This window comes from Ictidomys tridecemlineatus, chromosome 8, assembly GCF_052094955.1.
Source record: "Ictidomys tridecemlineatus isolate mIctTri1 chromosome 8, mIctTri1.hap1, whole genome shotgun sequence".
Taxonomy (NCBI): domain Eukaryota; kingdom Metazoa; phylum Chordata; class Mammalia; order Rodentia; family Sciuridae; genus Ictidomys; species Ictidomys tridecemlineatus.
Genome location: NC_135484.1, coordinates 84,391,610 through 84,418,899, shown reverse-complemented (window position 1 = coordinate 84,418,899; position 27,290 = coordinate 84,391,610). Strand labels below are relative to the sequence as shown.

Sequence of the window (27,290 nt, the reverse complement as noted above, 5' to 3'; positions counted from 1 at the left end):
GAGTGAGAGGGAGAGAGAGAGAATTTTATTATTTATTTTTTAGTTATCGGCGGACACAACATCTTTGTTGGTATGTGGTGCTGAGGATCGAACCCGGGCCGCACGCATGCCAGGCGAGCGCACTACCGCTTGAGCCACATCCCCAGCCCTTATTCATTTATTTTTATGTGGTACTGAGGATGGCACCCAGTGCCTCACATGTGCTAGGCAAGCGCTGTACCGTTGAGCTACAACCTCAGCCCCACTGAAAGGCATTTTCATCATCATAATAAAATTATTATTTTATGCTGGGCATGTTGGCGCCCTCCTGTAATCCCAGCGACTCAGGAAGCTGAGGCAGGTGGATTTCGAGACCCTGTCTCATTTAAAAAAACAAACAAAAAAATTAACAAGGGGGCTGGGTATGTCGCTCAGTGGTGAAGTGTCCCTGGGTTCAATCCTGGTACCAAAAAAAAAAAAAAAAAAAAAAAATTTGTGACAGGTTCTCGAATTTGTGATCCTCCAGGTAGCTAGAATTACAGGGACATACACTGGGCTTTCTTTTTCTTTTGTTTTGTACTGAGGATTGAAGCCAGGGCACTTTACACTGGGATATACCCCAGGTTCTTTTATTTCTTATTTTCAGACAGTCTCAGCTTCCTGAGTCACTGGGATTACAGGTGTGGGCCATCACGCCTGCTGTAGTTTTTTTTTTTTTTTTTTTTTTTTTTTTTAGATGTTATCTCAGTATGTTTTGAACTCCTAGTTTTTGAACTAGGAGTTCAAAACATAAGGTTTTGAACTCCTAGGCTCAACTGTTCCTTTTCCCTCAACCTCCCAAGTAGCTGGGGCTACAGGTAGGTGCCATTACATCTGTTGCATTCAATTGTTTATCATACCACAGGATGCTACTACATTCAATTTTGAACACATCTGTTCACTATATCCTCGTCTACTTTAATTTTTACTCACTTGATCATCTCAGATAGTCCTAGTATAATCCATTCTACCTTCTTTGTTCATATTCTCCTCAGATTTGGAGTAGAGGAACTGGGACTCTGAAGAGTTAATATAACATAGCCCAAGACTGCCTGCCCTGGAGAGAAGCTTACTCATCAGCATCCATAGACTCCATTTTAGAGTAGGACTATTGTCTGAGGAAGCTGCCCAGAAAAAACAGAGGTAATGTATGTGAGAGTGGTATACAAATGCTGTTAGCATATGCTTTCTTCTCTGATGGTCAAGCAGGATTTGGGTATGTCCCATGATAAACCTTGTATCACTGAACAGCACTATTGGCATCTATTTCTTTTTTTTTCTTTTTTTTTTTTGTACTGGTGATTGAACTTAGGGGTGCTTGACCACTTAGCTCTATCTCTAGACATTTTTGTTTTTATTTTGAGACAGGGTCTCAATAAATTGTCCAGATTGGCCTCCAACTTGTGATCCTCCTGCCTCAGCCTCCCAAATACCTGGGATTACAGGTGTGTGCCACCATGCCCAGCTGAAATTTTTTTAACGTTAAAAAACCCAAGTGCATTATAGTAGGTATTGTATGGGTGATTTATACAATATACAGACTCTAACAACATCACAATACTTCACACAAAACAGTCCTTGAACATTAAAAAGACCAGACTATTTACCCTTCCCACATTGCTTTCAATCTCAACCAGATTGCTGTGGAAAGCTAAAGTTTCAGACTGTGGAGGGAAACTGTAAAATGCTTACAACAAGCAGCTATTTGTGGTATGCTGAAAGAAGACTGGGACCAATATGCACAGTTGATCCTGAGAGGTGACGGCACAGTCGAAAATACGAGCATATTTCAGTTGTTCAGCCAGCCAAGAGTGGTTAAGAAAAAGATTTCATGCTGTATATGTGTGTGTATGTATATTTAATAATACCTATATATCTATATCTATATCTCCCCTGTCCCCATGAAAGTCTAGACTATTTTGGCTGAGGATGTGGCTGGCAGGGAGAGAGAGTTCAAGCGCTTTTTCAGCTCAGTAGGGCAATAATGGCTACTCCATTATCAGCACACGACTGGCAGTGACTAGGAACTTCTGTTTCCTCCTCCCCCAACATCAAGATAAAGTGAAAGTAAACAGGCACTCTGGAAAATTACTAGTGTTCTTCCTCCTGAAGGCACATGAGAAGAGAGGACAGAAAATTCATTACCTACCTATCTTTCTTTCTTTCTTTCTTTTTTTTTCAGTTTTGCTTAGACTTAGCTTTCTGTTGCAGAACTCTTGGAAACAAATTTCTCTATTATCCTTTATCAGTAAGAACTTTTATGTTTGGCTTTTCTACTATGGTTGTTCTAAAAAGCAGAGGCATCCGAAAAGATTTTGTAATCTATCTTAATTTATATTTCCACAAGAAAATTATATTATTATTTTTAAATAGAAATTACATATTTACCCATGTTTATTTATCTGAGGCAGGAACATGCTTTTACTGAGAGGAACCAGGCCATTTCCTGGTGCTCTTCCTGTCTTCAAACTTAAATACTACATAAATATTTCTGTTTGGGGCAATTTTATTTTGAACAGTAATGTGCCACCCTTAGAGAGGAGGCTAGGCAATCCACTTTGCAACAGGAGCCAAACTCAAATTCAAGCAAAATTCTCTGCTTTCTTTAAAAATGAAACAAATACTGAAGTAAGATTGACATTATAGTGACTGATTTTAGCATTTGTCTTAATTTTTTTTTTTTTTTTTTTTTTTTTTTGGTACCAGGAATTGAACTCAGGGGCACTTGAGATCACTGAGCCACATCCCCAGACCTATTTTGTATTTTATTTTGAGACAGGGTCTCACTGAGTTGCTTAGTGCCTCATTTTTGCTGAGGCTGGCTTTGAACTTGCCATCCTCTTGCCTCAGCCTCCCAAACTGCTGGGATTACAGGTGTGTGCCACCCCCATCTCTTTTATAAACCTGATTTTCAAGGTCAGTTGGCATACTCATTCCCACAAGATTTGATTGTTGGGTGAAGTTTTGCATGGAAGTTTTTAAAGATTGGAACTTATGAAGCAGAAAAAGGTTTGATAAATAAGAATGTGAACCCTATGAGAAAAGGGGTATCCTCCTGCCCCCACCACTACCTTATCCCTGTGTAAAGAACAATACCTGGCACCTAGTGAATGCTTAATAAATATGTAAGTAAATGGAAGAAGTGTTTTGCCTATACAGAATTTAGCTATCCTCAAATACTTTTGAAGTCATTTACAAATAATTGCTTCTTATAACTTATTTTTTTGCAATTTTTTTATACCTTTATTTTTATGTGCTGCTGAAGATCAAGCCCAGTGCCTTGCATGTGCTAGAACCCAGGAATACTTTACCACTGACCTGCATTCCCAACTCTCTCTCCCCCTTTCTTTTTTGAGACAAAGTTTTGCTTAATTGCTTAACTTGGGATCCTCCTGCCTCAGGCCTCATAAATTGTGAAGGCCCTATATCCAAATAAAAGATAAAAAGGGGCTGGGTGTGGTGGCGCACCTGTAATCTCAGCAGTTCAGGAGCCTGAGACAGGAGGATTGTGAGTTCAAAGCCAGCCTCAGCAATGGCAAGGAGCTAAGCAACTCAGTGGACCCTATCTCTAAATAAAATACAAAATATGGCTGGGGATGTGGCCAGTGGTTGAGTGCCCCTGAGTTCTATCCCTGGTACAAAAAAAAAAAAAAAAAAAAAAAGTTTGGGTATGTATCACAGTGGTAAAGTACCCCTGGGTTCAATCCCCAGTATCAAAAAAAGAAAAAGAAAAAACAATGTGAAATGAAAACTTTTAATTTATAGTTCATTTAAAGAGTTCCTTACAAAATATTTATTGAACACCTAAAACTGACTAAGCACATGTTGTGAGGCAGGCCATTGTGTGAGAATCAAATGGAGCTTGCCCTTAAGATGCTTGTGAAGGAGCTGGGTTCAGTGGCACATGCCTGTAATCCCAGTGGCTCAGGAGAGATGCTGAGGGAGGAGGATCCCCAGTTCAAAGCCAGCTTCAACAACTAAGTGAGGCCCTAAGCAATTTAGAAAGACCCTGTCTCAAAATAAATAAAAATGGCTGGAGATGTGGCTCAGTGGAAGTGCCCCTGTGTTCAATCTCTGGTATTAAAAAAAAAAGAAAATGTTTGCGAAGAATCTAACAGGACACAGACATGTGTTCTTAAGTATGAGAAAGGAGGAGAAAGGTGATCAGGAACCAGACTGAGCCCCAGGGAGGGAAAACAATGGCACATCAATGGCCTATTGGTATTATCATTATTAATTAGCAAAAAGAGGAAATACTTAATATTTGTTAAATGAATAATTTATCTCTTCCTCATAACTGAGCTTAAATCCTTGAGCCAAACCTAAAGAACCCCAAATAAATAAATAATATAGTGTTTTAATGGATCAAAGGAAGAGATTGTCTCTCCTTCAGGGAGGGTGGGAAAAATCCGGGGTCATGAAGGAGGTGGAATTGAAGAGCAACCTTCTAGGACCAAAGGATAAACTCCTGAACCACATTCCAAGCCCTTTTTATTTTAAGACAGGGTTTTGCTAAGTTGATTAGGACCTTGAACTTGGGATCCTTCTGCCTCGGCCTTTGGAGTTGCTGGTATTGCAGGTATGCACCACCATGCATGGCACTGGGACCATTTATCTTTCCTACTCCAGGGGGAAACAAAAGCTTTGTAGCCTATATTTTTTAGGAGATAGCAGAAGGATTAAAAAAAAATTCTATAGACATAAAAAAACTGTTATTGAAAAAAAAGATAGGCAGTTGATTAGATGTGTGGTTGGGGATGGGAGTCCAGGAAAGAACAAAACATGATTCCAGGTGCAAGCCTACATGACTGGGGAAATCTTAACAGGAATAAGGAAGATGGCAGGTATAGCTGGTTTTATTTGAGGAGGTGAGGGGTGTGAGGTTGAATTTAAATAGTCTCAGTTGCAAAAGGGATAGCCAGTTGGGGATGTTTAGTAGGTAGCTGAAAACCTGGTGGTATTATACAGCAATTTGAGCAAAAGGTAATTTTATTTATTATTTATTTGGTGAGACTGGGGATTGAACCCAGAATCCCTATACAACTGAGCTATGTACCTAGCCCTTCTTCTTCTTCTTTTTTTTTTTTTTTTCAGTATTGGGGATTTAAAACAGAAGCACTTAACCACGAGTCACATTCCCACTCCTTTCTTCCTTCCTTCCTTCCTTCCTTCCTTCCTTCCTTCCTTCCTTCCTTCCTCCCTCCCTCCCTCCCTCTCTCTCTCCTTTCCTTCCTTCCTTTTTTATCTATTTATTTATTTATTTTGGGACAGAGCCTCACTATATTGCTAAGACTGGCTTTGAACTTTTGATTCTCCTGCCTCAGCCTCGTGCTGCTAGGATTACAGGCATGTGCCACTGAAATCAGCCTCCTTTTTATTTTTTGAGACAGGGTCTCCCTAAGTTGCTCAGGCTGGCCTTGAATTTGCCATCCTCTTGCCTCAGTCTCCCAGAGTTGCCAGGATTATAGGTATGCGCCATTATGCCTGGTGGTGTTTTGCTTTAAAATAATATAGTTGAATAGATAATACTGCTGCATTTGGTAAAGTAAAAATTAATTCCCCTTCTTATTCCTGGTGGCCTGTTTTCTCACCCCAGAGGTAACCACCAATTCCAGTTTCTTGAGTATTATTCTAGAGATATTATGGATACATATGCTTTTTATGTCCCTGGGAGATTTTTGTATACTTGTTTAAAGGATAGAGAAGACTTGTGTATCTTTGAGAAAGAAGGGAAAGGGTCAGAGAAACAGATGGAAGAAGCAAATTAGAAGAATTACTGAAGCAAGTTCTTAGAGGAGGTAGGAGGAGACAGAATCAATGATGTCCTTATGTACTTTAAAAAGCAGAGTGCGGGGCTGGGAATATAGCTCAGTTGGTAGAGTGCTTTCCTCACGTGCACAAAGCCCTGGTTCAATCCCCAGCACCACACACACACACACACACACACACACACACACACACACACACACTAATAATAGTAATAATAAATAAACTAAAAAAAATAAAAAATAAATAAAAAGCAGGGTGGACCCTTTTAGAACTATGAAGGGAAAATGGATGGCAATAAAGATTTCCGATGCTGTATCACTTTGATGGTCTGTTTCCTCAGTTTGGTGGTGGTAGAGATGCATTTTGAAGTAGATGGATTGCTTCAGGAGAATACAGAGAAGATATAAAAATCGTCACTGTGGACATGAGAAAATACCATGGAACTGTCAGATTGAAAAATCAAAAAGGTTTATTTTGATGATTTATAAAAGAAATATCACCATAGCAACTTAATTTATATTTACACATTAAAAATTAATTTACATAAATATATTCACATCATCTTACATTAAACATTTTCAGTTAAAACATTACAGGTAATCATAAACAAAACATAAACCAAATTTTAAACATAAATGCCCTCAAAGTATGCTCAATAACCACCATAGATGAATCAGGAAAAATAAGATTTCAGGAACAAACAGTACAGATGATTCCATAGGCCACAGGCCCTGTGGTCCTTAAAAAGCCACTTTCACTTATTTATTTTTATGGTGCTGGAAATTAAACCCAGGGTCTTATGAGTACTAGGCAAGCACTCTACCACTGAGCTATATTCCCAGCCCTAAAAGTCACTTTAAACTCTAACCAGAAGCTTACATGAAGCCGGCTGAAGAAAAAGAGATTTAAAATTTTTTTGTCTTATTTTAATGTAGTTAAAAAAACATAATTTCAGAATTTATACTGTAATTCACATGAAATTAGTTTTAGTAAAGGATGCTATTATTTGTGGGATAGATTGGGCATCTCATTTTTTTTTTCCAGATTCTATGAGAGTAGATAGTCCAAAGTATTGGGAAGGGGAAGTTTGAGGCTGCATCAAGACCATAATTGTGGATCTCACTGCTCTTGTCTATTCAGGGCTTCATATACACATTAATAGCCCCAGAAGGAGAACACCATACAAAGACTTTGGCATTGGCTCTGACTTGGGTGCTGCCTCTGATAAATGCTGGGCATTCTGTCCCTGATGCCAGGGAGAGAATGCTTGGCAGCTGCCTGGGCATGCTTTGCTCAATTTAGGTGCCAGGTGTAATTATACAGTGGCTAGCAGCTCTATGGAGATGCTGAAGTTTGAGACTAAGTGTCACAGAGAGCTAATAACAAATAGTTTTCATGAGAAAAGTGAACAAAAACAGGTATTTACCAAAACCTGAGGTTATTATCTAGTTTGATAAGCAGTATAAGAGGGTCATTTCATTTCATTCCCTTAAATGTGGCCCTTAACAATAAATAGAGTTCTCCTATTTCATGTCACCTGACTTGCAGCCAGGTATCTGAACCTAAAGTTTAAAGTCCTGCATATATATTATTAATTATTAAAAAGAGCAAATTTTCCTAATCTGGCAACTAGTGACACTTCATGATTACAAGCCTTAAAATTTAATACAAGTACATTTTTTAATATATAGAATGCTTACACATTAAAACATCAAAGGCACTTTTCAGGTTACATGATAAATAAAAGTACATTAATAGAAAGAGGATTATTTATTGTTTTCTTCAGTTTTTGTGTCCATGGTAATCACTGACAGCCCACTTCTGCACTTCGCCTTTGGCCAATAGTACAAAGAAAATGGCACCAAATACATTAATAGCAGCAGCGATACAAAAAACAATTTGCCATTCTCTAACAGTGTTCTATAAAGAAAAAAAGAAAAAATGAAATGAAAAAATTTTGTGTCTAGTTTATAAAAAAGGTTGTATCACAAAATTGTTATGACAGCAACATTATTCATCAAAGATATGCTTGAAATAAATGTTCATCAGCAGTAGGATTGTGGTGTATAAGTTCAATGAAATATTATATAGCAATGAGAATGAATGAGCTACAATATGGATACATCTCACAAAGTGTTAAGCAAAAGAAGACAGAGTATATATGAAGTGATTCCATTTATATAAAACTAAAAATCAGACAAAACTAATTTATGGTTAAAAGTCAGGAATAGTTCCTCTTGAAGGGGTGAGGGAGGAGTGGTAGGAATATCAAAGAGGCAAAATTCCCTTGCTGAGGGACCAATGATCTATTTATTGATTGGGGAATGGCTACACAGATATGTTAATGTTTTGAATAATGGTTCAGCTGTACAATTATGACTTGTGTATTTTAAAAATACATGTTATACTTCAATAAAAAAATAAAAAAAAGCTTACATGGCATGCTCTTGAATCATGTGTTATTAGGCAAGTTATATTCTGCGTTCATCTCCCAAATTCTTAGGTGGGAGGTGTCTGGTAGATCAATCAAGTGGATCAATCAAGTCCTTCTTATCATAAGTTCAGAAGGACTCTGAAGTTCAGGTTTAAGGATTTGGGATGTTGCAGGGAGGCCCAACCAGTGTAAAAAGTTTTGACTGGCACAAAGTAGGGCATTCATGGGATTTGTCTATAAGAAATCAACAATTGTTCAATGTATAACCTAAAAAGTAGTATAAAAACATCAAAGTTACATAACTTTCTGGGTTATAGGACTACCTTTAACAACCAATTATAAAATTTTGATATTTTTAATCTAATCAGAGTGCTACTTTGCAGCATTGTAACAAACAAAAACTAAATAGTAGTACTGGCAATGTGGAAGAAAAGGTAAGGCATAACTATGGAAGTCATTTTATTTAGGAAAAAAGGAGAAACATGGAGAAAGAAAGGAGCTACCTGTGGCTATTATACTTGTGTGAGGTAAAAAATATTAGAAATACATCATAAATTTTAGCAACTAAACTCAGTAACTAAAATTTAGCAACTAATTTTAGTACTAAAATTTAGATACGCTAATGATGTGTCGGCATTCTAGGGGAGAATCTAGTCAATAATTATATCTTGTACCAGAAAGAAATATTTAAGACAGTTTCTTAGGATTACCTAAGACAAATCTCTATGTGAGCTACCATGATTTGTGATTTAAAATTGATCAACTGTACCAGAAATCTCATTTTTTTTTCTTTTCCTGTACTGGGGATTGAACCCAGGGTGCTCTGCACTAAGCTATATCCTCAGCCCTTTTCCATTTTGAGACAGAGTCCTTCTTGCTGGCCTGGTACTTGCAATCCTGCTGCCCCAGCCTCATGAGTTGCTGAGATTACAGATGTGTGTTTTGTTTTATGGATCTTGAACTCCTGAGCTCAATTAATCCCCTGCCTCAGTCTCCCAAGGAGCTGATACTATATAGTGTGTGCCACTACATCCAGCTACATCATCTTCAAAATCCAGCTCAGTTCCTACTTTACAAACACTCAGGATTTCAGTTCAGGAATCCATATTTCTCTAGCAGAAGTGCTAGAATTATCAACAATAATACATGGTATTATACATTGATAACTAAAACATGGTAGTGTGTAGATCTAAGTTCTTGGGTTGCCATATTGCTCTAAGAAGACAACATAAAACAGTTCTGGCATGTCCATATTGAGACAGAACTTTAGAAAAAACTACTGCAACATGCAACATTCCTTTTTATTGAGAGGAAATAGTGATGTGAGGCACCAATTCACTTAAGTAAGGAATTAGAAATGGTAAAGAGTGGAGAACAGTGGTGAACACATATGTGTCTGAAATCAAGATATTTGGTAAGAAGGTTTTATGTACTGAAATTCAACAAATTAGATATGATATTGACTGGATCATAAAACCAAACAGAAAGTTAGGTTTTCTTGAGAGGTTTAAGTTAGCCTATTGAAGAACTTATTCCACCAGCCTTAAGATACTTTTTTTTTTTTTTTGTATCAGGGATTGAACCCTGTGGCATTCAACCATTGGGCCACATCTCCAGCCCCCACCTCCCACGTGCCCCACTTTTAAATACTTTTTACTTGTAGTTGGACACAGTACCTTTATTTATTTATTTTTTACTTGGTGCTAAGGATAGAACCCAGTGCCTCACACATGCTAGGTGAGCGCTCTACCTCTGAGTACAACCCCAGCCTGCCAGCCCTTTTTTATATTTTATGTAGAGATAGGGTCTCACTGAGTTGCTCAGCACCTTGCTAAATTGCTGAGACTGACTTTGAATTCCCCAAATACTGGGATTATAGGCATATGCCACCGTGCCTGGCTTGAGATACGTTTAAACTTTAGAAAGTAGAGTTGGAAAGAGTAATGTTTCAAAAGGCTCTGTTGACTGACTTGGCCTCATGCTGCCCTCCAGCTTTAAGACCTAACCAACCCTGGCCCACCTTGCCTCTCTGCACTTGGTGCCCTTGCCCAGGCCTATGTGTCAGACCCTTAACACCCACATGGCTTACTCCTGAGGGGCTCTTTCCCCACTGCTCCCCTCCTCTCTTGCAGTAGCATGCCACACAATCTTTTTTTCTGTAGCACCTGTCAAACTGCACTTTAACTCTATGATTACATATAATCTATAAATGTTGAATTTTTCAGAAGTATAGGAGAAGCTTGTCATTTTGCCTTTGAATCTTCAATATCTAACATGCTGATAAACACTCCAGAACTGCCTTTTGAGTAAATGTTCCACTGCTTCAGGGCTTACTGACTGACTCATAAGGCAGCACATTTTATAAAGTAATAGCTCTGAACAGAAAAATTTCCTAATGTCTCCTATAACTTCTCTCCATCTGTTTTGTAGAACTACTGAGAATAAGTCACCATCTAGCCCTTCAAATATGTGAAGACACCCATCAGGTCTTCCCAAGTCTTTTGGCCCTTCAAACACTGTTGACTATTTCAACTGTTCCTCCTTCATTCTCACATTATTTCATGACACCTCACTCACCCTGATGGGTCCCTTTTTTGAATCATTTTATATTGCCAATTTTTATTTGTTTTATTTTATACACAAATTACTTATATGGTAAACTACCACAGCTTTTAATACTGTGTGGTTTTGACCGCAGGATTATCATTTAACTTAGTTATACTGTTCTAAAACCCAAAGAGTATCCTTTAAAAATATATACTTTCTCATTCATTAAGGCTTGTTGCCATAAAGAATTTCTTAAGAATACATATTCAAGAGCTGGAGCTGGGGCTGGGGATGTGGCTCAAGCTGTAGCGCGCTCGCCTGGCATGTGTGTGGTTCGATCCTCAGCACCACATACAAACAAAGATGTTGTGTCCGCCGATAACTAAAAAATAAATAATTCTCTCTCTCTCTCTCTCTCTCTCTCTCTCTCTCACACACACACACACACACACACACACACACACACACACACTCTCTTTAAAAAAAAAAAAAAAGAGCTGGAGCTGTAGATCAGTGGTAAAACACCTGCTTAGAACACATGAGGCCTGAGTTCAATCACTAACACCACAAAGAAAAGAAATAAAATAAACATTCAGAACTCTACCATTAAAATATACTCAACTCTGACACAAAGGCATAATTCCCAAATCTTTTCAGTTTATAAGCAAAATGTCTACTTACATCAGGGGTCAGGCTTTTAGCAATGACAGGCCCCACCATTCCTGGAATAGTGGCAAATGTATTCGTGATGCCCAGGAGGATACCAGCATACCTGGGGACACATTTTCATAAAGGTTTATTACTATGTTACACATTGAAGCAGCTTTCAACAGATTGCTATTCTACTGTCAGGTTGCTTTCTTATGAAATTTTATGTATCAAAGAAATGATTTACTAAACTGGGATTTTATATTCAGCTGATGGAAAACTTGCATTTCAATAGTTAATTAACATTCTAACATTACATAGAGGAATACAACCAGTGAAATTATCCTTTTTATCCTGATGCAGAATAGTGCTGACATATGATTTCTATAATCACTGTATCTAGATAGGAAGTTTTGTGTGTCTAGCTTATTATTACTATTTTTTTTTTTTTGGTACTGGGGATTAAACTCTGGGCCTCATTTGATATTATGCCAACTCTCCACCATGGAGCTACATCTGCAGGCACTGTTTTTTGGTTCTGAGGATTGAACCCAGGGGCACTTTACCACTGAGCCAAATCTCCACCCTTTTTATTTTGAGACAGGGTCTTGCTAAGTTGCTGAGGCTGGCCTTGAATTTGTGATCCTTCTGCCTCAACCCCCTAAATTGCTGCGGTTACATGTGTGTGCCAATATACCTGGCTTAGATAGAAATCTAAAGAATTTCTGCTTGTATTTGAAAAATGGTAATGTCCTGTTGATTTTTTCAATTTATAATATATAAGGAATGTATGTAAACTAAAAAAAGTCTATTATGGCCAAGATATTCAGGAAGTACCATCTTAAGAAGAATGAAGTACTTATCATTTTCTATAAAGAAATCTTGTTAAACTGATTATCAGAAATCTAAAGGTTTTTTTGGGGGGGATACTGGGGATTGAAGATTGAACCCAGGGTTGCTATACCACTGGGGCACAATCCCAGCCCTTTTAATTTTTTAATTTTGAGATAGGTCTTGCTAAGTTGCTTAGAACCTCACTAAATTGTTGATACTGGCCTAGAATTTGTAATCCTCCTGCCTCAGGCTCCTGAGCTACTAGGATTGCAGGCATGCACCACCACACTGGGCTAGGAACCTAAATACTTCTAACTTAGATCTACTAGGTGTGAGCTCATGCAAGTATGTAATAACAATCTGAGTTCACAAATATGTACATGTAATATGTCCAGTGGTCCCAATGGAGCACTCTCACACCCTATTAGGTGTGGTATTAGGGATTGAAACCAGGGGTGCTCTACCATTGAGCTACATCCCCAGCCCTTTTTATTTTTTATTTTGAGACAGTTGCTGAGACTGGCCTTGAATTTGTGATCCTCCTGCCTCAGCCTTTCAGGCCACTGGAATTATAGGCATGTGGCATGGCACCTGGCAAGGAAATCTTTTTCAATGTAACATACATATGAAAAAATACACAAGCCACTTGTGTACAGTTTGCTGAATTTTCACAAAGCAAAGACAACAATGTCACTAACACCTAATCAAGAAATAGAACCTCAGAGAATAAACATTCTTAAGGACATTTTGCATATAGTTGATCAGCCTCTCAGATTATATAAAATTTAATTTGAATAGTCATGATTTTGTCAGGTCACTCCTCTTCTACTCAGGTACCTACAAGGATGGTCTAACATTTACTTTAAGAAGACTGCGGGCCAGGTGTGGTGACACATGCCTGTGATCAAAGTGGCTCAGGAGGCTGAGGCAAGAGGCTCATGAGTTCAAAGCCAGCCTCAGCAAAAGTGAGGTGCTAAGCAATTCAGTGAGACATGGTCTCTAAATAAAATACAAAATAGGGCTGGGGATGTGGCTCAATGGTAGAGCACCCCTGGGTTCAATCCCCAGACCAAAAGAGAGAAAAGGCAAAAAAAGAAAAAAAAAAAAAAAAGAGGATTACAGTCTTTTGCCTGGATTTACCATGACTTGGCCCTGGCCCATCTATACAACCTTATCCCCAGTACCGCACAATCACACCTTCAGATCATATCTGCCATGTTCATCTCTGCTATCTATTTTTGCTCATACTATAAATATGCTACCTAAAATCCACACTCCTTCCATCCTAACCCCTTGCTTGGTACTTCTCATACTGACCAGTCATATCAATATCTTTATGGCTTTAAAGTAATTGTCCTAATTTGAGTTTGCTGATTCTGACTCCAGTCTCACTTCAAACTCATGCATTATTTCCCTTAATTATATCTAGTGCCCAGTACAATGCAAGTGCTTATTCAATACATGTTACTAATGAATGGTGGCATGTGACCTACAGCAGAGTCATGGGGCCCGGACAACACTGAATGTGGGAGCTTTGATCCATGCAGAGTAGTCCTCCTTTCCCCCTGGGAATGGGCTCCATGGGTGCAAATTTCTGATCAGGAATTTTATATGACTAGAAGACCCTGTCTCAAAATAAAAATAAAAGGGGCTGGAGTTGAATGTGGTATATGCCTATAATTCCAGTGGCTTGGGAGGCTGAGGCAGGAGGTTCACAAATTCAGAGACAACCTCAGTAATTCAGTAAGGCCCTAAGCAACATAGGAAGACCCTGTCTCAAAATTAAAAATATAAAAGGGCTGGGGATGTTTCTCAGTAGTTAAGTTCCCCTGTATTCAATCCCTCCTATGAAAAAAAAAAAAAAAAGGTGGAGGGAGGGTGGCCAGGATGCAGTTTAGTGGCAGAGCACCCAGATAATCCTCAGTACTGCAAGTAACAACAATAACAAAACCAATCTGTGGGTATCATCTAGTTCATTTAAAAAAGTTGCTGTCATTACCCTCTCTCTCTTTTGGTACATGGGATTGAACCCAGGGGTGCTATACTACTGAACTACTTTTCTAGTCCATTTTAATTTTTTATTTTGAGACAGGGTCTTGCTCTGGGCTTGAACTTGTGATCTTCCTGCCTTAGCCTCCCAAGTAGCTGGGATTACTGATGTGCACCATTCCTGACTTGCTGTCTTTTTTTGATTGAAGATACTGAGATGTTTGTCTTGTACATATTCCTAAAGTTTGGATTTTATAGGTTACATCCCTGAAGTATCATTTAACATAATCCTCTCCCCTTTTATTTTGATATTGGGGATTGAATTCAGAGGCACTCAACCACTGAGCCACATCCCCAGCCCTTTTTTATAATTAATTAATTAATTAATTATTTTTCCTTTTTGTATTTAATTTAGAGACAGGGTCTCACTGAGTTGCTTAGCGCCTCGATAAATTACTGAGGCTGGCTTTGAACTTGTGATCCTCCTGCCTCAGCCTCCTGAGTCACTGGGATTATAGGTGTGCAACATTTAAAATAATTTTTTTATGTCCCCTGTGTTTCAGCACACTGGACGGATGTAGCTAGAGGACTCCTTAGATTTAGGTTTGATATTCTGACAAAGTGATAGAGGAGTTTGGTTAAAAAAATTACTTAAGGGGTTGGGGTTGTAGTTCAATGGTAGAACGCTTGCCTAGTACATATGAGGCACTGGGTTTGATTCTCAGCACCACACAAAATAGATAAATAAAACAAAGGTATATAAAAAAAGTACTTAAGCACATAAATGGCATTTATTAATTTATTTTTCTTAATGGTTACCTAGACACATACAAAGTCTAATCACAGCTTTCAATTTCTTTTGAAAGAATAAGTGTTATTATAAAATAAAATTTTGGTTGAAAGTAGTTTGTTGTTTTATTCACTCATATAGTCCTTTTTTAAAAAAATATATTTTTTTACTTGTAGATGGACACAATACCTTTATTTTATTTGTTTATTTTATGTGGTGCTAGGGATCGAACCCAATGCCTCATACATGCTAGGGAAGTGTAGTCTTATTGTGGGATAAAGCAATTTCTATTAGGGATTTGGATCTTCAATACCTAGGCTACAGACTATTATCTGAAATCCCTTTCCACATTTTGAATGGGAAGGTGCCTAAATTAAAAAATCCTAGCCAGGCATGGTGGTGCATGCCTGTAATCCCAGCAATTTGGGAAGCTGATGTAAGAGGATCACAAGTTCAAGGCCAGCCTTAGTAACTTAGCAACCCTGTCACAAAATAAGAAATAAAATGGCTGAGGATGGGTCTCAATGGTAGAATGACCCTTGGTTCAATTTCTAGGACAAAAAAAGATTCCTACTGAACCAAATTAAGTTATCTGTACACATCACAATTTTTTTTAAAACCATATATCCATACATAATATAATAACAAAACTACGAGGCACAGATTTTTTTTGGCTTATCCCCTTTAGGGATCTTAAATTAACCAAGCTTGGCAGGCCCTGTCTCCTTCTCTCTTTTTAAAAAAAACTATTAGCACCTTGGCAGTAGGAGGAATCTGTGATGTTGCCAGGTCTTTTTGGTGACAGATATTAAGTGCAGATGAATGCTGTGAAATTCTAAATGTCAGCACCAAGAAGCTCATTCAAGTATTTATATTACACTTGGCCAGGAAGGGCCATGAAAGATTGATGACTGCTTGGAAGAGAGCATTGTTGTATGAACTCAGTCTGGATTCTGTGATGTTGGAGTACTAGAATTCTGTGTCAATAACTGTTCAAAATCCTATCCTATAGGGTAGGTAACTTGGATATTTTTTTCTTTTCTGGCATCCACTTCCATTTTCTTTTGACAATAGCTCTAATTTTTATTTGATGATCTGATTTTCTTTCATTTCTAGTTCAAGAGAGCAGGGTTTTCACCTGATTCTAAAATTTTGAATAGACTTCAGGAACCTGATGAATCCTAAACTATACTTCTGCTCCATGAAATAGAGTAGGTCGATTATTACCTTCCTTTAGGCTGGGTGGCTGCTAAAGTAACTTTATATTCTCTATAATTTTTACTTCTTATATTTATTTACTTAGTTTTATGATACACTTACATCAACTGAAGCAACCATGTATGTGTCTCTGCAATGAGTTCTTTCCCCTGAGTTTTCAAAACAACTACGAGGATCTCTAAACAACCAGTTCTTTAAGATTTTCCCATCTGTAGATTCAACCAAACACAAATCAAAAATATTTATCTTTTTTGCTCTTTCTGATGGATTATTCAGGAGAAATTTTTAGAATTAGTTTATTTGTATGTGTATTTTAAAAGTTTTTAGTGATGCTTCCCAGATTTTCCTTGAGGAAGAATTACCAAATTATCCTTCAACAAGTCTGTGACTGGTTATTTTCTTTAATTTTTGTCCAAACTGGACTCAAGCACCCTTTAGGCTTTTTAAATTTAATTTAATTTAATTTTAGTTGTAGTTGGACACAATACCTTTATATATTTATTTTTATGGGGTGCTGAGGATTGAACCCAGCGCCTTGCACGTATCTGTGAGCACTCTATTGCTGAGCCACAACACCAACCCCTCAAAAATATTTTAAAAAATTCTGAACATGTATTTTTTTTCTTGTCATTATTCCCTAAATAATACAGTATTAAAGCAATTACGTAGCATTTACATTATATTAAGTATGATAAGTTATCTAGAGGTGATTTAAAGTATATGGGAGGGTGTAGGTTATATGCAAATACTATGCAGTTTTTTTTTATTTTTTAAAATATTGTTGTTTTAGTTGTAGTTGGACACAATACCTTTATTTTATTTATTTACTTTTATGTGGTGCTGAGGATTGAACCCAGGGCCTTGCACATGCTAGGTGAGCGCTCTACTGCTGAGCCACAACCCCAGCCCTATATAAGGGATTCTTTATTTCAGTTTTTTGGTCCGGGGGATTGAACCCAGGGGCACTTAACCGGTGAACCATATCCTAGTCCTCTTTTTTTATATTTTTTTGAGACAGGATCTCACTAAGTTGCTTAGACTCTCACTAAGTTGCTGAGGCTGGCTTAAACTTTTGTCCTCCTGCCTCAGCCTCTGAAGCAGCTGGGATTAGAGGCATGCACCATAGTGCCCAGCTCTATATAAGAAATTTGAACTTCCTTGGATCTTAGCTGCCATGGGAGACCTGGAACCAATCCCTTATAGATATTGAGGGACAACTGTAAGTGAGAGGCAACTTGAAAGATCCTTGGACTCTGGAGATAGAAGACCTGATTTTAAGTCTTAAGTCTACCACTGAGTTATATCCTTCTCCCTTTATGTTTTTGATTTTGAGACAGGGTCTGACTAAGTTTCCTAGGTTGGCCCTGGACTTGTAATCATCTTGCCTCAGCCTCCTGAGCAGCTGGAATTATAGGTATATGCCACCATACCTGGAAGTATGGATTCTAGTTTAGTAGGTCCATGTTGGGGCCTGAGATTCTACATTTCTTCTGATTCTCAGGTGATGTTGAGGCCTCTGGTCCATGGACAAGACTGATAGGATGAGATTACTCGATATCCTCCTGATTCTAACTTTCTATAATTCTAAGAGCTACATAATTGAACAGTATAATTTGTTTAAGAGAAATATTTTCAAGATTTGTTTCTTTGACTTAGTAGCATAAAAGAATCTATTTCAATTCTTTATTTACTATTTCCTTGAATCAACTTTGGGTAATTAGGTTTAGTTCCTATTTTATAAATTTCAAATACATGCCCTTAGTCACTGTGCATCCACATTAGGAAAGTAGACATCTATCTGCCCTTTCTCCTATAGAGGTGGCTTCTTGTGCTTTTAGTCCTTAACTTGAAGGTTTGTTTATTATTTCAAATTATCTGATTTTTCATATGTCACTAAATTTAGAAAAGTTGCCTTGAAATTACTTTGCTTTCCAAATATTCTTTTCCTTCATTGTTATCTATCTATTTATTTAGTTGGATACAATACCTTTATTTAATTTATTTATTTTTATGTGGTGTTGAGGATTGAACCCAGGGCCTTGCACTTGCTAGGCAAGTGCTCTATACTGAGCCACAACCCCAGCCCCTCCTTATTATTTTAAGCTTCTTGAGCTCATATTTCATCTACATGTACACTCAATAAATAACAAACATTTATCTGTGGACAGAGGTGATGGTAGTTAAAAGTTTAAATTTAAAAACAACTGTATAGCCCCTGATTGAACCCAGGGGCACTTAACCACTAAGACAAACCCCCCCAGACCTTTTTTGCATTTTATTTAGATACAGGGTCTCACTGATTTGCTCAGTGCCTTGCTAAATTGCTGAAGTTGGCTTTGAACTCGTGATCCTCCTGCCTCAGCTTCCTGAGCCGATAGGATTACAGACGTGTGCCACCATGCCTGGCTTACAACGGTAAATCTTATGTTATTTATGTTTTACCATGATTTAAAAAAAGAATTTAAAGTCAATCACAGCAATTCTTTATACTTGTACTCACGAAGGTGCAATATCCAGATGGTTGATGCTAAATCCAGAAGAGCAAAAGCCTCCCAGTGTTGTTGATATAGTTAAGAATGCAACAGCCAAGGAATAATCACAGCCTATAAATCCAGCAGCTACCAGGAATACTGCAGGTCCAATCATTCCTGGAGTTAAAAAGTTATAAAAGAAAAAGCTCCCGCATTAATATTTGCTCTACCTTAAAATAGTGTAAATCTGAAATTCGACACTGCTGCCACCTAATGTAGAAACATTGAATTGCCTATAACACATGAGTGATGTATGAGTTTCATCAAAGAACAAAACTCCAAAACTGTTAGAAAACTATGGGCAGAGCTGGGGATGCAGCTCAGTGGTACAGCACTAGAAGCATGCATGAGGGCCTGGGTTCAATCCATAGTACTGAAAAAAAAAAGAAAGAAAAGAAAAAACATATGGGCATAATACAACTAATACAATAGTTAACCATAATGAGGTTAACCAAAATCTCATTATACAATCTGCATGTGATCAGAACTCATCAGCTGAAGGATTATAGAGTTAAAAAAAAAGATAAAAAAGAGAATGACTGAAAAGTATGAGTGCAGAGAGAAGCCATATTTAACAAGAGTATGATGACTTAAAATTAGAATAACAAAAGAAGATAAATTAAATAATAAACTGTATTGCATAAAGTTAGAAAAATCTGTTTTTATTTTTTATTTTTATTTATTTATTTATTTATTTTTGTGGTGCTGGGGTTTGAACCCAGGGTCTTGTGCATACTAGGTAAGCACTCTACCAACTGAGCTATATCCCCAGCCCTCTGTTTTTAATAAGTAAAAACTGTTATGTATAGGTCATTACAGGCAATTAGGCATAAAGTACAAATAGTGGTTGTCAGTTTTTTGGTGTCTACAACAATGCTATGTAGTAACTCTGTGATAATGGAAATGTTGCATTTGTATATACTACAACTGAGGAACTTATTTTAAAATTTCAGGGCTGGGGATGTGGCTCAAGCGGTGGCACGCTCGCCTGGCATGCGTGTGGCCCGGGTTCGATCCTCAGCACCACATACAAACAAAGATGTTGTATCTGCCGAGAACTAAAAAATAAATATTAAAAATTCTCTCTCTCTCTCTCCACCTCTCTCACTCTCTTTAAAAAAAAATTTTCAATTAAATTTAAACAGCCCCCTTAAATTTAAATGGCTAGTGGCTACTGTAAATGGCTAGTAGCTATTGTATTGTATAGAATGGAGCAGGTTCATCCATAGAAAACTAAAAAAGAGAAATCAGGTTAAATCCAAGGGATTTATGTCATTTGTAGATATGGAGTCAAAGGAAGTAAGCAGTGGAACAAGACAGCATGTTCCAATGGTTAGATGGCAGATGTTTGCAGAATTAATATAAATAGGATCCTTTCACAATGTAATTACTGAAGTATAGCCATCAATAACTTCCAGGGTCTCTAATTACTACAGACCTTTAAAAAGATAAATAACTCTCTCAGATAGTTCTAAAATTTAACTTTCTGAAAAGAGTCTCAAACACATGAGTACTTAAGATTCCTTGGAGATCTTTGATTTAGAATTCATTTGTATAATGATATTAGTAAATATTTTGAAATTGAAAGTGCATTTACTTAGAAAAACTATTTTCATTGCCAATTATAGATGAAACAAAGTGATTATAAAATCCTGGAGATGATGTTTAGCAAAATAAGTCATTTTTTATGACCATGAACTATGACAGAGACAACAGAAATTATAAATCTTAATCCTTAAAATGTATGGTTCAAAAAAACCCATCATGTACTAAATGCACTAAATGCATCAGAGTGTTTTAATATGTGAACAAAATAAATGACAGATTATTGTTTTTATTTTGCCTTGTATTGTTTTGATATTATAAGAAGAAATATATATTTGGTCTCTGCACATAGCTCCTAAGAATTCTGGAGTGATAAGATTGTCTTTTGTTTGCTAATAAGATGACTGGTGCTACTGGGACTAGTGCCTGTTGCTTCTGGATGGGGGCTGGTGACCAGAAAGACCAGGGCATAATTAGGAGATTGGGACTTTTAGCTCTAGCCGCCTCCAATATTTGGGGGGAAAGGGGGCCTAACGAGAGTTGATCATCAATGTCCAATTATTTTACTCAACCATGTCTGCATTATGAAGCCTACATAAGAGTTCAAAAGGACAAGGCTCCGATAAGCTTCCAAAAAGCAGAAAATGTGAAGGTTCCTAGAAGGTAGTGCTCCTGAAAAGGGCATGGAATCTCATTGCCCCTTTCCACATACCTTGCCCTCAGCCGCTCTTCCATCTGGCCATTCAACTATTGGCTTTGCAATAGCCTTTATAATAAACAAGTAAACATAAATAGTGTTTAACTGAGTTCTGTGGGCTGCTCTAGGAAGTTAATTGAACTTAACATGGGGTCATGGGAATACCCCCATTTCAATAACTTATAGCTGGTTACTCAAAAGTACAGTGTACAAGCTGTGTGCAATGGTCCATGCCTATAATCCCAGTGGCTCAGGAGGATCACGAGTTCACAGCCAGCCTCAGCAATTTAGTGAGGCCCTAACAACTTAGTGAGACCATGTCTTAATAAATAAATAAATAAACAAACAAACAAACAAATAAATAAATAAAAAGGGCTAGGATGTAGCTCAGTGGCAAAGCATCCTGGGTTCAATCCCCAGTACAAAAAAAATTTATATATATGTATATATAAATGACTTGAGATTAGCATCTGAAGTGTGTGTGTGTGTGTGTGTGTGTGTGTGTGGTCTTATTGGACTCAGCTCTCAACTTGTGGGACCTACAGTATACATAGGTAGGTAGTGTTGGAATTGAAATAAAGAACACTCAGCTGGTATCCACTGCAGGAACTGGCTGTGTGCGAGAAATCCCCACACACATATTGGTAACCAGAGGTAAAATGTTTTGGTGTGGAATATTGTATTAATTATGTGTGAGAGTAGAAAAATACTTTGTTCTCACTGGCCCTCCATTTCAATAACTGTAACCCCAAACAGGGCTGGGGTTGTGGCTCAGTGGTAGAATGCTCGCCTAGCACGTGTGAGGCACTGAGTTCGATCCTCAGCATCACATAAAAGTAAATAAAATTAAGAAAAAAAAAAGAACTCTTTGTAACCCCAAACAAAACTTGATTCGCTTCACTCACCAATAAGGGTAAAAATTCTGCGAACACATATAGTTGAAACATTCCACTTTGCCCTTAAATTGTCAGCAGCTTGACCAGACAGAATCATACATAACCAACAACCAAAATAAGGCAATGCAGACAAAAATCCATTCTGGAAGAAATAAGAAGATACAGATTAATTATGGTGGAAGGAAAAAATGAAGTGTGTGCGTGTGTGTGCATGTGCGCACACACACACACAAATACATGCATATCAAAGCCAACTATCAACAATGATAACAAAAGAAATAGGTAGCAATATTCTGTTAATGTTGATATAGTTACAGTAAATACATTTGGCTTTTGGAAGGGATTTAGTTCAATGTAGCTCCCTAAGAATCTGTTTTAGAGGGAAACCAGCCTCATCATAGTCCTGTCTGCTTAAGATAATCTTGGCTGTTACTCTGGAATATGGGTTGTGGGAGAAGATAAGTCTTTTTATTAGCCTGTTGATTCTCTCCACTAACCATTTTTTGTCTTTGATTTTTGCTTTTTTAATTTATTTGGTACTGGGAATTGAATCCAGGGCCACTGAACTACACACCAATCCTTTTTATTGTTTTAGTTTTAGACAGGGTATCCCTAAGTTGGTTAGGGCCTAGCTAAGTTGCTGAGGCTGCTCTTGAATTTGAGTCCTCATGCTTCAGCCTCTCCAGTTGCTGGGATTATAGGCATGTGCCACCATTCCTGGCGATTTTTACTTATTTATTTCAAAATGTATATTTTTACTACAAAATAAAATGCACATAAAGAAAACCAAATGAATTAAATGTAAAGCTTAATGAATTATTCTAAGAACTACCTAGGTCAAGAAATAATTCTCTTTAAGAAACAGAACTTTGCTGGTCACTACAGAGTCCTTCCATGGTTCTGGCCCAATCATAACCATCTTCCTTTTCCCATAAGAAAAGCATCATCTTGTTAAGAGCAGACAGTAATCATACTCACAAGTATCTGTAGATGTGCATTCCTAGACACCCTAGTTTTAGTTTCTTTATTCTGAGACAGGGTCTTGCAACTGCCAAGGCTGGACTCAAAACTTGTGATTACAGGCTTGTGACCCTATACCTAGCTCAAACTATTTTAGAGCTGAAAATGCATTTTATGTTCACATACAAGCATACAGTTTTTTTCTTTTCCCAGAATCTGGTAGTATATTTTCCCACATGTTTTGCCTCTAGTTGTCAAGCACTGTCTGTTCTACTTCCTTTACAAAAAGATGAGTCTTTCTGCTTCTTTGCCTACCCTTCTTCTACCCATATGAGGCACTGCTCATCTATTGCCTGGACTATGGCTCCAGTCTCCTACTTTCTGCATGGATGTTCCTATTACTAATAACTTCAACCTTTTGATTATCTTAGTTTCAAGCTTCCCATTGATTACTACCTATCTCTCCAGCTCACTCCTTCTAATACCTAACCCTAATCCATTGACTCTGCCACATTTTTACTGTCCTTTGACTCTTTTGGTACCAGGGATTGACTCTGTCCACCTTTTTTTTTTTTTTTTTTAATAGAGAGAGAGAGAGTTTTTTTTAAATATTTATTTTTAGTTTTCAGTGGACACTACATCTTTTATTTTTATTTTATTTTTATGTGGTGCTGAGGATCGAATCCAGGTCCTGCCCATGCTAGGCGAGCGCTCTACCACTGAGCCACAATCCCAGCCCCGTATCCCCTTTTTTAAACCAATTTTTGAGATAGGTTGCTTATAGTATTGTTGAATTGCTGAGGTGCAGGAGGCTTGAGAGTTCAAAGCCAGCCTCAGCAAAAGCAAGGTGAAAAGCAACTCAGTGAGACCCTGTCTTTAAAGAAAATACAAAATGGGGCTGGGAATGTGGCTCAATGGTCAAGTTCCCCTGAGTTCAATCCCTAGTTACCACCCTCCCCCCCCCAAAAAAAGGCTTCTATATGATAGAAATATTTTCAAATCCTATTCACATATCTTTTAAATACACAATATATTCCCCCTTCCCCAGACCCCAGGGCTGCAGATGGAACCCAGGGTTTCAATGCTCTACCACTGAGTCACACCTGCAAGAGGATCTATGTTTTTAGTTTTCTTGAGTACAGACCTAGGAATAGAATTGCTGGGTCATATGATAACTTTTTAACTTTTTGAAGAAGTATCAAACTATTTTTTATTTTTAAATTACTTATTTTTATGTGATGCTGAAGATCGAACTCAAGGCCTTGCACATGCTAGGCGAGTGCTCTACCACTAAGCAACATCCTCAGCCTCCAAACTATTTTTTATAGCAGATGTTTTACATTCCTACTACCAATGTAGGAGGTTCCAATTCTTCCACATCCTCATCAACACTTGTTATTTGTGTGTGCGTGTGTGTTTTAACAGCCATTGTAATAGGTATGAAGTGGTATCTAATTATGAATTCGATTTGCATTTCCCTAAAAACTAATAATGTTGAACATCTTTGTATGTACCTACTGGTCATCTGTAATTATTGGAGAATTGTCTATTTTAATGTCTACCTAAGATATAAGGCTGGACATGGGTAAAGCCCCACTATCATTCTTTTTAGAAGAAAGTATTGTTTAAATTTGTCATCTGATATCCTAGCATATTGCCAGGAACTAATAAAAAATATATTTATTTATTTATTTATTTTAGAGAGAGGGGAGAGAGAGAGAGAGAGGGAGAGAGAGGGAGAGAGAGAGAGAGAGAGAGAGAGAGAGAGAGAGAGAGAGAGAATTTTAGTATTTATTTATTTATTTTTAGTTTTCCACGGACACAACATCTTTTTTTTTTGTTTGTGGTGCTGAGGATCGAACCCAGGCCGCACGCATGCCAGGCTAGCGCGCTACCGCTTAAGCCACATACCCAGCCCAATATATATATATATATATATATATTTATTTATTTTTTAATTTAATTTAATTAATTTATTTTTTAAAGAGAGAGTGAGAGAGGAGAGAGAGAGAGAGAGAGAGAATTTTTAATATTTATTTATTTTTTAGTTCTCGGCGGACACAACATCTTCGTTGGTATGTGATGCTGAGGAACGAACCTGGGCCCCGCACGCATGCCAGGCGAGCGCGCTACTGCTTGAGCTAAATCCCCAGCCCTATTTTTTCAAATATATAACAGTTATTATTGCATAATTGATTACATGCAATAATAACTGTTATATATATATATTTTTTTTTTTTTAGAGAAAGAGAGAGAGAATTTTAATATTTTATATTTTAGTTATTGGCAGACACAACATCTTTGTTTGTATGTGGTGCTGAGGATCCAATCGGGCCGCACACATGCCAGGCGAGCGCGATACCGCTTGAGCCACATCCCCAGCCCTATATATATATTTTTAATACTAGGTATTTAACTCAGGGGTACTTGACCACTGAGCCAGTATCCCCAGCCCTATTTTGTATTTTATTTAGAGAGTCTTACTCAGTTGCTTAGTACCTCAGTTTTGCTGAGGCTGGCTTTGGATTCGTGATCCTCCTGCCTCAGCCTCTAGAGCTGCTGGGATTACAGGTGTGCACCACCATGCTGGCCTAATAATATTTTTTTTAAAAAAATATTTTTTAGTTGTAGATGGGCACAATACCTTTATTTAACATATTTATTTATATGTGGTGCTGAGGATCAAACCCAAATGTGCTAGGCAAGTGCTCTATCACTGAGCCACAACCCCAGTCCCCTAATAATATCTTACAGATAAAAGGATTCTAGGCAAAATATATCATGAATTAAGAATTAAGACAGGACTAATATATCATGAATTAAGAATTAACACAGGGATGTAGCTTACTGGCAGAGCATGTGCTTAGCATGTGTGAGATCCTTGGTTCAATCCTCAATACAAAAAAAAAAAAAAGTTAACATAAAGAGAAGGTTTAACAGTAGAGACAAAAAAGAAAAGTTCCTAAAATTTAGGACAGCAGAGTAAAAGGGAAGACACAAATAACTTGAGTTTCAAAATATATAAAAATAAATTCTGGGGCTGGGGATGTGGCTCAAGCAGTAGTGCGCTTGCCTGGCATGCATGCGTGCGGCCCGGGTTCGAGCCTCAGCACCACATACCAACAAAGATGTTGTGTCCGCCAAGAACTAAAAAATAAATAAATATTAAACAATTCTCTCTCTCTCTCTCTCCCTCCCTCCCTCTCTCTCTCTCTCTCTCTCACTCTCTCACTCTCTTTAAAAAAAATAAATTCTGCATGTAATTGTAAAATGTATATTCTATTTAAGAAACAGATAATTATTATTTCTTACCTCTTGAACATTGAACCTTAGGATCTCCTTCATGTAAGTAGGCAATAATGTCAATAAAGTATAAAAAGTCCAGTTGTACGAAAAATGAGCAACTACAATAGCCCAAAGTGGTAGTGATTTTAAAATGGGTATCCATGGCACTGACTTCTGTGAAGAAAGCTAAAGAAAACAGACAAAGCTAGAATAAGCTATAGCTGTGTTAATGTTGAGACCTGTATCTTATCAGCTGAGACTCAATCTAGACCACATAGAGAACATCAGCCCTGATTAGTAAATTCTACATTTAAAAATCAACTCCTTTGAGATATTAAATAGAAGAATACATTATAAATGTTTGTTTCATTAAATATATACACATACATATATAAACATATAAGTTCATATATATATAAATATGTGTACATACATATATCAATATACATAAATATATACATACACACATATATAAATATATAAATTTATATATACAAATATATATATGTATTTATATATATTAACTAGAAAGTTCAGGATTTGGATTACAGGAAAAAAATGGCAATATAATTGTAGAGTTATAATGTCAACGCTAAGAACTCCTTATGATGTTAGAAGTCACCCTTCAACATCAATATCTCCATGAAATAGAGAATAGTTTCAAAATCACAGTAAAAAGTTCACAAAAGGATAAATAAAAGAGATCAGAAGATCAAGTTAGAATTCATATTTTATTATTCAATTTTTATTCAATGTAAATGATTCATAAGAGTTGTGTAAGCTGGACATGGTGGCTTACATTGCTAGTACTGGCTACTTGGAAGGCTAAGGTGGGAAGATTGTTTGAGCTTACAAGTTCAAGACCAGCCATGGCAACACAGTCTGACCCCATCTCAAAAAGAAAAATAAATTATGTAATAGAAAGGATTTGTATATAGCCATATCTAGTAGTGGTCTTCAAAGTAAGGTGTAAGCACCCCAGAGATATATAAGATGACCCACTGGGGTGAAGAAAGACTTATTAGAATTTCTATTTACACTAAATTTTTTTTTCTGAAAAAGAAACTAAACTCTATCAATATTTAATAAATAGGCTGGCTCTAGATATATTGGACGATCATGTATGGAA

The 27,290-nt window shown here is 37.3% G+C and overlaps 1 protein-coding gene across 6 annotated transcripts in view; it reads right to left on the bottom strand.

Moving 5' to 3' along the window:
- Slc17a5 (solute carrier family 17 member 5) overlaps positions 1-27,290 on the bottom strand; it is a 57,396-nt gene that overhangs the window by 3,044 nt on the left and 27,062 nt on the right. For 2 of the 6 annotated variants that reach the window (XM_078019722.1, XM_078019719.1), the window contains 5 exons: positions 26,189-26,347; positions 21,926-22,058; positions 18,748-18,895; positions 11,450-11,540; positions 6,239-7,707 (listed from right to left, as the gene is read on the bottom strand). In XM_078019722.1, coding sequence (XP_077875848.1) covers positions 7,570-7,707; positions 11,450-11,540; positions 18,748-18,895; positions 21,926-22,058; positions 26,189-26,347 — 669 coding nt within the window. In that variant the 3' untranslated portion in view covers positions 6,239-7,569. Of the gene's footprint in view, positions 1-6,238; positions 7,708-11,449; positions 11,541-18,747; positions 18,896-21,925; positions 22,059-26,188; positions 26,348-27,290 lie in introns of those variants that run through there. The other 4 variants (XM_078019720.1, XM_078019721.1, XM_078019723.1 and 1 more) reach the window with 4 other exon arrangements.